General features: G+C 58.8%; 1 protein-coding gene across 1 annotated transcript; it reads right to left on the bottom strand.

Annotated features, from left to right (window-relative positions):
- Window positions 1–2,210: 2,210 nt before the first annotated feature.
- Window positions 2,211–10,029, bottom strand: DLL4 (delta like canonical Notch ligand 4; the record flags this gene model as incomplete). The annotated part of the gene is made up of 10 exons (XM_084240823.1): window positions 2,211–2,485; window positions 3,252–3,954; window positions 5,114–5,333; window positions 5,547–5,716; window positions 7,305–7,435; window positions 7,522–7,582; window positions 7,975–8,238; window positions 9,036–9,093; window positions 9,588–9,857; window positions 9,964–10,029. The coding sequence occupies 10 exons, from the start codon at window positions 10,027–10,029 to the stop codon at window positions 2,305–2,307; spliced, it is 2,124 nt and encodes a 707-aa protein (XP_084096949.1). The 3' UTR covers window positions 2,211–2,304.
- Between the last annotated feature and the right edge of the window lie 626 nt (window positions 10,030–10,655).

Here is a 10,655-nt window from a genome sequence, read left to right as displayed (position 1 = left end):
ACTGTCTGTGGCTATGGAGAGGAGCACGGCACCCAGGGGCCATTCTGCCCCTTAGAGGAAGCCAGACACGAAGTAGTGACGAAACTCAAATTAGTGTCTCAGAGAAAACCGGACCCAGGGAATGTCACTGTGTCCCTCCCTGCTACCCCTCCCTGAGCCCCTCGTCTCCACTAAACTCCAGCAGCTCTAGGCAGACCAAGCCCTGACCCTGAACTCTCTTGCCCAGCTGCAAGGAGGATGGATCCAAGGCAAAGTCTGACCCTCTTTGCCCCCTGAGACCCGTGCCTTGCAGGGCCTGAGAGAAGAGCAGGTGCCGGTCCATCTAAATCCTGCCATGGCAGGAGGAAGGAGCCACTTGTTTCCAGGGTTCAGAGATCCCCTTCTCCAAGAGAATCCTAAGGAATGAGTGGAAAACCGACAGACTCACCCCCCCCCCGATTCCTGTATTCCAAGATGACTAGGGAGTTTCATAAGCTGTTTTCAGGCTTGAGGAAAGAAAAGGAAAATGGGTTCGGGGGCATAGCCCCTCCAAAGAATGGTGGGGGCATAAGTAGGGAAGGGGAGCCATCAGGCAGGAAAGACGAGGGCTGGGGACTAGATGGGCGGGGTGGACCTTGCCAGGGACCGCGGGGACAAAGGCCTAGCACACAGCAGGCCAAACCCAAGTGAGCGTACAGGTCCTGGGGGTTCTGGCAGCAGTATGTGAAGGGGAGTTCGAGAGGACCGGGTGAAGATTCCCACTTTGCCATCACAAAGACAGGACCCAAGAAGTAGTAAACTCCTGTACACATCCGTTCCATATTATAAATACACATTATATACAAAATAATGTTATAAAATGTAGAAAGGTCAGTGCTTCTGATTCTTAAATTATTGAAATACTAGACTCCAAAATAAACTACAAAAAACAAACAAAATAAAAACTCATATTATTGATTTCTGAAGATCGGCTTCAAAGGTGGTCTGGGGCAGTAGTGGGCATGGGCAGAGCCCAGGCTTGAGGCTGTAGGAATGGGTTTGAGGGAGGAAAAGGCCTTGGTGGTGACAGCACCCAGTTTCTCCCTCAGTGGAATTTCCAACAGAACTGCCCTGAGCTCCTGACTTAGGCCTGGTGCCCCTCACTGGCAGAAGGGGCAGGCCCTCATCCTGTCTGCTCCCAGGAGCCCAGAGGCACCCAAAGCCAGAGGCTGTGAAAGCCAGGTAAGGCTTACCAACACTTGGGCCCAGAGGGCCTGGCCAGGGAGAGGCTGGGGTGGTATGAGCAAGGCCCACATGCAGCAGTTGGAGGCACGGGGCAGAAAGTGCTCCTCCCCTTTCGGGCGCTCACCTCACTTGCAGGGCAACTCCTGACAAGAGCCTCACCCAGTGGCTTCCTAGCTCACAGATGGTCCTGCCCCTTACTGGCCTCTTCTCTCCTCTCTGATTTGGACCCAGCTATCACCATGGAGCCTGGGTCAAAGGCACTTTTGGAAACACAGATGCCAGTGGAGGCCACCGCAGCTCCAGACCCCACAGGGCCGCCGCCACTCCCTGTGGAGCACAAGCCAGGGCCCCAGAGGAGTCCTCCAAGGGCCACTGTCGGCAGGGCAGGTCCAAGTGGCATCGCTCCTGTCCTCTGTTCCCCTGGCTGGCAGGGCTGCCAATCTGATGCCAGACAGACACCCAAAGGCGTGGAAGGGTACTGCATCTGTTGGCAAGTTCACAGTCTGTCCAGTTCATGCCATTCCCTCTTCCTCCTGAGAGCAGCACGTTGCATATTACAGCCCCGTCCAGGATGCAATGTAAACAATGCAGAAGGAAGGTCCAGCTGCTGGGACAAAGCTGGGATGACCTGGAGAGGTTCCTGTCTTATACCTGGGGAGCATGTGGAGAGAGGGGCGGTGGGTTATCCTGAGGTACAGCACTCCCTCCTTGGCTGCCCTGGCCTCCTTGGGAGAAGCCCATGAGGCAGGCGGGGTAAAGGGAAGGTGGGGAGCCCTCCCCAGTCTCCTGCACCCACATATGCACACACCTGGGAGCCTGTGCTCATGAGGTTGGCCACTGGAGAGGCCAGCGGGAAGGGGAAGGAGGGGCACAAGGCAACCCTCACCCACCAGCAGCTGGGAAGCAGTGCCTGAAAGCTGGCCCGTTGCCATAGCCACCCAGCCTGCACTAACAGCAGAAGAGACCAGGCCACAGCTCAGCCCGCCGCCACGGCCCTGTCTCACACCCTCCGGAGCAACCAGGCCAGTAGGGGCCTGCGAACCTCTACCTGGCGGCCAGGGGCTCGGACCTACTCTTCAGGAGCCGCTTCTGCGACCAAGATTAAACGGGCACTTTCTGATCCCCAAAAGGCAGGAGGGGACACGCTGGACGGGCTGCAAGCCCAGCACTCACCTCCGTGGCAATGACACATTCGTTCCTCTCCTCTGATATCAAACACACAGACTGGTACATGGAGTCCCTGGGGGAGCATATCGCTGATATCCGACACTCTGCCTTGTCACTGAGGGAACACAAGGCAGGTTGGTGAGGGAGGACCAGGGAGACGGCTGGAGGGGGGTGGGGGCGCTAACCCGGACACGGGAGAGCCAAGGGCACAGCGGAGGTAGCCCCGGGAGAAGACACAGGGACTGGGGATGCCCACTGCTGGCCTGGGGGCAGTTAGGGATGGGCCGCTCGGAGAGCCAAAGAACCCTCACCCTTACCAGAGGGTCTCAGTTCTGGAAAAAGCCAGCACTGCCGCTTAGAGGCAAGTCACACCATGGGAAAATGGACGTCTCAGAAACACAGTGTGACACTTGACATTTGTGAATGAATGAATGGGAGGGGCCTCCCTGGTGGCGCAGGGGGTTGAGCACCGCACTGTGAAGCTGTGCGCAGTGATCCCCGGCCGGCCGGCCAGGGAGCAACCCACATGGCGTGGCAGACCTCTCCGGTCTCGCCCGCTGCTCCCCTCAGCAGGGTATTTTGTCAGTCTGCCTGTTCTGTTCCCCACTCTGTCTCTGGTGGATCCTCTCACTCCCCGCATCTCTGGCCTGTACCCCAGTTCTTGTATGCATAAATAAATAAATCTTAAAAAAAAAATAAATGGAGGAAGGGGAGGGGCCAAGGACCCCTGACAGAAATCTAGTTGGAGGATCCTGTCAATAGCAACCCCCGGTTTGCTTAAAAGCGGTCAAGGGCCTGAGACCAGCCTCCTACCTGTCCTGGCAGAGCCCAGACAGTACCACGCAGGGGCCCATGGCCCTGGGTGTCCTGGTGCTGCTCACCTGTGTAACCGCAGTGGTGCCTTCTCCCCTAAGCTCTTGTCACTGTGGGGATACTTTCCCAGCATGGTCCCCCGCCCCAGGGCTCCTGGGGCCAGATTATAGTCCAGTGTGTGATTTTGCTGTTTGCCACAATTGGACTTGTCCAGATCACAGTCCACTTCCAGCTCCTTCTTCTGGTTTGTGTTTTTAAGTTGCGCGGCCGGGATCAGGTTGTCCTTCTGGAAGTCCGACAAGTTGTTCATGGCTTCCCTGCTGCCATAGTCGGGCCGCCGAAGTCGCAGCTGCCTCACAGCCACTACCACCATGCCCAGCAACACCAGCACTACCACCAGCCCCACGCCCAGGGAGATCGCCACCCAGGGGAAGCTGGGAGGCATGCTCATAGGGAACTCGCAGCGGCTGCCCACAAAGCCATAGGGGCAGTTGCAGACAAAGTTATCCGGGGCGAGGCCAGGGTAGCAGGTGGCACCGTTGAAGCAGGGTCCCGAAGCACAGGCATCGCCGAAGAGCCGCACTTCACAGAGCTGGCCAGAGAAGCCAGCCGGGCAGGTGCACATGAGCCCGTTCTCTAGGTTATGGCAAGTGCCACCATGGGCACAAGGGTTGCGGGCACAGTCGGTGATGTGGTTTTCACAGTGGGTGCCTGTGAATCCAGGACGGCAGCGGCATATGCGGTTTGGACCTCGGATCAGGCACTGGCCCCCTGTGGGTAGGCACGGGGCACAAGTCAGCAATTGCTTGCCCCTGGGGCAGAGGGGGGTGCCCCATCCCAGGAACGAATTTGGGTCCTGCTGGCTCACGAACACAGTCAGCATTTACAGAGCCAGCGCACTACACAGAACATTGCAGAAAGAGTCAGGAGACCTGCAGTTGAGGGTGATCCTGGTCCTCTGTGCCTCAGTGGGCTCGTGTACAAAATTAGTGGCATTTTACAGAATTTCCTAGTACATTGGACAGAAATGCTTGGAATTCAGCTCTCTCTCTCTAGCTGGGGATCTGGCCCCTGTTGTTTTACTTTCATGCTAAGCCTCAGTTTCCTCATTTGTTAACATGAAGTTTACTGCTCTCCTCTCCATCGGAGGGAGCTGGGGATTAGGCAGGATGATGCATGAAGGCAGGAGCACATGCTTGAAATACAGTAAATGCTCAGATAAATGTAATTATCATCGTTTCATTTAATCTTCACAACCACATGAAACAGAGGGCAGGCATTATATTTCCCCATTCAGTGATGAAGCAGCCATGGCTCCTGCGAGTTAACCAAGTGATTAGTCAGAGAGCAGACTCCAGCTCAGCCCTGCCAACCCCTCGCGGGCTCCTGTGTCTTCTCTCCTGCACGGTGCTGTCTACCTTCCTCACAGAGGGTCACCAGGAGGCCAAGAGGCAAGGATAACCAACATACTTTGTGTCCCAAAAGATGCTCAATATTCAAGATGACTTAGGTCGCGCCAGCTCCACGGGGCCATGGGGCAAAGGGGTGGCCTTCAGGAATGGGGCCCTGACAGCATCAGCCTTTGCCAAGAGGGACACCAGAACACCAATGTCCCTTTCTTCCTGGGGGAGGATCAGAGGCCGCCTCAGCCAGATCAGGGCTCTGACAGGGACACTGGGGTGAAATAGGACTGGAGGCCACACAGGGGGCACACTCCCTCTCCTAAGGCCTGCACTCCGTGCTAACCTTCTCCTTTGACAAAGCCACTGGCTGATCAACAAGCTTTTCACCATTCAGAGAAGCCGGGGACCCATCTCAGCCTGCCCAGAGTGACAGATAAGGCCTTTCTCCCCTCCTGACACCCTCGCCAGACAGAAGGCTGTCTTGGCCCCAGATCTGGTCTGCTAGGTTAACAAGGAACAGGACGCACCATTGGCACAGGGGTTGCTGGTGCACCTGTCCACTTTCTTCTCACAGTTGGAACCAGTGAAGTTGGGGGGACATTCGCAGGCATAGCTGGCCCCCTGGTTGCGCTCCCGGCAGGAGCCCCCATTGAAGCAGGGAGAGTCAGCGCAGCTCAAGGTGCTGTGTTCACAGTGCAGGCCATAATAGCCCGGGGGACAAAAGCAGCGGTAGCCGTCCTCCTGGTCCTGGAGAGAAACCATACAGGGACCAAAGTCAGACCAGGGCGGGAGGGGGTGGGGGGGGTGGAGGCGGGGCAGGGATGCGAGGCCGGGTGCCAGGCCCCACCTGTCTACAACACCTGCCTAAGACTGCACATCCACTGGCCACCTGGGGTGGGATGCCTGGGACACCACCTGGCCAGACAGCCCTCGGCCTTCCTGCATGGGCCTGGGCCTCACCTTACAGCTGCCTCCATTGCGACAGGGGTTGCTGTCACACTTGCTGAGCTCCAGTTCACAGTCCACGCCAGTGTAGCCCGGGCGGCAGGTGCAGGTGTAGCTCCGCTGCCCACTATTGGAGCACGTTGCCCCGTTCTTGCACGGGGAGTGGTGGGTACAGTAGTTGAGATCTGCAGAGAGAGGAATAGAGCAGCTGAGCAGGGCCAGAGAGCGGGCCCCACCCCAGACTCCCGTTCCTGCAGGTTCACCATCCATGTTTGTCCCAAAGGGGCTTCAACTCAGCCTTCTAGGTCTAAATACCTTTCCTCCTCCCCCGAAAAAATCATGAATGTTGAAGCACCTTGAACCACATCTAACCAAAATTGAAAAAACAATTGGACAACGGCCTGCCAAGTCGGCTCACAAACTGTCAGCCAGGCTCAAATGAAGCTAAGGAGCAGCGCTTCTGCCCACCTGTGACTCTTTTCTTTCTCCTTTTCCTCATAAACCTGTCCTTTTAAAATGTTTTAAAAAAAAAAAGAAGAAGAAGAAGAAGCTAAAGAGAGGGGTGGCGGGCAAGGAGGAAGTCAGGACAGGCTTCATGGAGGAGGGGCAGCTGATAAGCCTGGAAGGAGGGATAACATTTTAACAGGTGGATACAGGAGACGGGGCGGGCTAGAGCCAGCATAAGCAGTGGAGGGCGTTTTAAAAAGGGGATCGTGTTTTGAGGGTATTTTGAAAGATAAGTGTTTGTTTTCTTATTTGGGAAGAACAGGGAGGGAAAACCAGACAGAACAAACACAGGGACTATAAGGGCTGTGTTTGCATATGAATATATGACTCTGTCACCTGGGAGTAAATGGGGGGAAGAGGAAGGAGAATGGTCAGGAACCAGGTGTGTGTGTTTGGGTGGGGAGAGGGGAGAAAGACACACACACACACTCACAATAGTGGGGCTGAATTCCAAGCCCCTTGTTGCCAGTGAGCCAAGGACTAGGCAAGCTCTTTCTGTCCTGGCAAGGCCCCTGCCTACCCTCCCCAGGCCTATGCTGGTGTCTCCATAGTAGCAGCCAAGCCTCTTGACCTTGAAAATGGGGGGGAAGAGAGGGGGGTACATGGGCTGCTGCTGGTTAACAGGATGAAGAAAAGGCTCCTCCCCCAGTTGTAGCTGGCAGACCCCTCCCCCCCAACAACAGCCAAAAGAATGACCAGTCCCCCAAACATCAAGAAGAGTGGAGAAGAGGCAGGGTGAGCTCATGCAGCTGCCTGGCAAGTGTGAATAGGGAAGAACAAGGGTGGCCGTTTAAGCCCACACAGAGAAGTCGGTTAGATGTCACTCCGCCCAGAGGCCCAGCTCACCTACAGCCCTGGGGCAGCCAGTGGGCACACCCCACCAGACAGCTGTTTAGGGGAGAGCTGCTCAAACGGCCCTGGCAGGTAAGCAAACATTTAGGGGGTTAATAGGTAACTACAGGGCAGAAAGAGGAACTGAACCTGGCATCCCTCTCTCTCTGGCCATGCTGGAATTTATGAGCGCAACCTTCAAGCTGCCAACTTGTCACCCTATTGCTTTCTCCAGCCACATTGCCTCCCCAATACCTGGAGAAGAAGGACCCACCTTCTCATTCTAGGCCAGTTGTAAAGATCCTTAAAAGTCCCAAGTCCCTTGAAGGATAATGGGAAAGCCAACTCAGCAGTCACCAAGTAAGAAGACAGCTCTCGTTCCTACCCCTGCCCATCTCCCCATCCCTTCCACACCCTCTCTTTGCCCTGACTCACCTTGGTCACAGAACAGGCCTCCCCAGCCCTCATCACAATTACATTCCCAGGGGATGCTGCAGGTGCCATGGCGACAGCCATTGTGGGGGATACATTCATTGCACAGGCGACCCTGCCAGCCTGGGCGGCAGCTGCGGAACAAAAGAAAGGCTGAGGGTAAGGTGAGGGCCTAGCCTGGGAACATCTCCCCCTCGCCACCTCCTGTCCCCCCACTCACATGCACTCTGCTGGCTTGCTGCAGTAGCCATTCTGCTCATGACAGCCAGAAAGACAGACAGCTGAGGAAAGAAAACAGGGCTGGGTAAGGTTGGGATATGATGGAACCCCAAGACCCACTCATCCTTCTCTTAGCCCTGGGGGTGCCCCCAGCTCTCCTGGGCTCACTTCCCACGCCTGGCCTCCCAGAGGAGCCATGGGTATCTTAAATGGTGGCACAGGCAAGGAGGATCCAGACTGAATGGAACACAATAATGGGGTCCCTGTGGGCTTTGGCATGGCGGAGAGGAGCACTAAGAAGAGAGCCATCCAAGTCCAAGCCCATTCTAAGTGTCCCCAGGTGTCCTTGAGACCCAGCTAGTGGACACCTCTGACCCCCCTCTGTGAAATGGGTAAAAGGACATCACTGGATCTGCTCAGGGGACCCTGGGAAGGCAGAAGCTTGGCTGCTTACGATGTTGGCAGTACTCCCCAGTCCAGCCGGGCAGGCAGGACAGGTTGCCATCTGGCTGGCACTTGTAGTGGCCGAAGTGGTCATCTCGATCCTTGCACAGGCGTGAGCAGCTGTCCCCATAGTAGTTGTCACTGCAGATGACCCGGTAAGAGTAGCTCAGCCTTGTGAGAGAGCTGGTGTGCTCCTCCGGTAACCAGTTCTGGCCCACAGCTAGGGAGCGCTGGATGGTGATCTTGCTGATGAGCGCATCTGGTGGCAAGGCCTCTGAAGGGGCAGAGGGCCGGGTCAAGGAAGGGCAGCCAGTCCCCGAGGGTGCCAGCAACTGCTGGATCAAACCTGCCCTTTTCAGATGACCCCCACCTGCCAGCAAGCACGGGCAGGAGGAACCCAAGGGTCCCACGGCTGAGCTGCCCTGTGTGTGCATGTGGAGGGGGCCTGATACCATTGAAAAAGGGGACAATAGAAGGATGTTAAGATATCCCAGTGTTCGGGAGGGCAGATAGGGAGGGGAAAGAGGAAAAGAGGTCAAAACGGGAAAAGAAGGGAGAAAAAGCAAGTATCTTCAGGCCAGGGAGGACCCTGGGAGCAAGGGGTCTTGCAGCGCCCATTCAGGGATTCTGCCCTGGGAGATAGGTAATGCTTTTCTTTTTCCTTTTCAAAGTGAGAATTGTTGTGCTGCTGAAATATCCTTTTCCTCTGTGTCAGAACAACATCCCAAAGCCATTATTCCCTTTGCAAAGGAGCGGAATTCGCGAAAGGTGTAAAATACAGGAAGGGGCCCGTCAGCGGCGCTGGCAGCCTCGGCCTTTCTCACCGCCGGGCTCCCCGCGTTCCCACGCCAAAAATAACCCGCAGGAAACGCAATTGTACTCAGGGCCCAAGCAGCGGGCGGAATCTGAGCGCCCAGCGCGGGGCGCAGCTCCGGGCCGGGCTAAACGTCCTGCCCCCCACCCCCACCCCCCACCCCCCACCCCACCCCGCACTTCCCCCGCCCCTTACGGATTAACCCTTTGGGGGCTGCGCCGTGTCGCCCCCCTGTGGCGGCGGAGCGAGCTGCTCACCTGGCCGCAGGTCGTCTCCGGGAGCGTGCCAAGCCTCGATGATGAGCGAGAAGGTACCCTGGGAAGCGAAGGGGGGGCGGGGGGAGACAGAGATAGTGAGATGCGCAGGGGAGGGGGGAGGGGGCGCCTTGCGCCAGCCGGTTTAATTAATCTAATTGCAGGATACAGTTACAGCGCCCGGGTCAACATAACGGGTCTGCGCGCAGCTCAGCGCTCGAGCTGCGAGGGCCGGGGAAGAACCCCAGAGGGGAGCGTGTTGAAGGATGAGGGGCGGCCCGCCAGAGCCCTTCGGAGGCGGGAGACAGGCTGGGGTGCGAGGCCATGCAAAACGTACCCCAAGAGCTGGGGAAGAGGGAGGCTGGCGAGAGCCTTCCCGGGGATGAGGTCCCGGGAGAGGCAGAAAGGAGGCGCGAGAAGAGAGCGCGCTGCGTGGTTCTGTTTGGTTGCGGGGGGCTAGGGAATCCGGGGAGCGGGCTTTGGTCCCCGGGAGCCCCTCCCCCCCCCGCCTTTCTCGGCTCTCGTGACCTCCCAGTGCGCCCAGGCGGTGCTCACCGGCCAGGTGAAATTGAAGGGCAGCTGGAGAGGGTTGCGTCCCCCGCCGCTGCTGTCGTCCCCGACCGCGAAGGAGTTGGTGCCCAGCACGGGCGTGGAGACGCTGCCGAAGGTGCAGGGCCCGGGCGAGACGACCGCCTGGAAGTGCTTCAGGCAGACGCGGAAGAAGGTCCTGCAGTGGGGCTCGCACGGCCGCCCGCTGGCCAGGACGCCTCTCTCGTTGGCGAACTCCTGCAGCTGCAGCTGGAAGACTCCGGAGCCCGCCGCTCGCTGCGGCGCGGGGCCGAGGGAAGGAGCGGGGGGAGCGGTCAGCGCGGCCGGCGCCGGGCGCGGGCGGAGGGCGCGCGGGAGGGGCGGAGGGGGCGCGGGACGTTACCTGCTGCCAAAGCGCCGCCAACAGCAAGAGCACCCAGCCGGAGGCGCTCGGGGATGCGGCTGCCATCCCCTGGGGCGTCGCTGCGTCCACCCGCCGGCCCCGACGCTGGCGCGGTGCTTTGGGAAGCCGCTTTCCCGCGCGCCCGGCCGCCGGAGGCGGTCACTGAGCAGACAGGCTCCGCTGGGGCTTCCTCCCGCTGCGCCTCCTCGCCAGGTACGGTCCAAACGGCACGGCAGGTAATCCAGGTGCGGGCGGCTGGGCGGCGGCAGCGCCGAGGGCTCGTCCTCCGGCTAATCCTGGGGCTGCGAGCAGCCTAGTGCCCGGGCGCACGGCGCTGGGACGGCTCGAGCGGCGACTCCTGGCCTCGTGTTCCCGGCTTGCGCTCGGCGCCGCTACTGAAACCTGCGCGCTCGGGCGCCTTCCTTATATATATTGGCTCCTCTCCTCGCCGCCTGTCACTCAGACTCATGGTCACTCTCTCCTCCCCTTGGGTCTCTCGCAGCTACAGTCCCAGCGCCGCCCGGAGGGGGCCTCCGCCCCCAACAGCCCCCCTCCCCCGCCAGCCAGTCAGGCGCAGGTCCCCGCCCCTCCGTGCCGTTCCCAGTCCCTGGGTCCCCCGGCTCCGCGCGCGCGGAGGTGGCCGGCTCTCCGCAGTCGCGGGGTGGCTGGCGGAGGCCCCGGCCGCGGGAGCA

Source organism: Talpa europaea, assembly GCF_964194135.1.
Source record: "Talpa europaea genome assembly, chromosome: 8".
Lineage (NCBI taxonomy): Eukaryota > Metazoa > Chordata > Mammalia > Eulipotyphla > Talpidae > Talpa > Talpa europaea.
The sequence above is the reverse complement of the archived record's forward strand: the minus strand, read 5'-3'. Positions and strand labels throughout refer to the sequence as shown.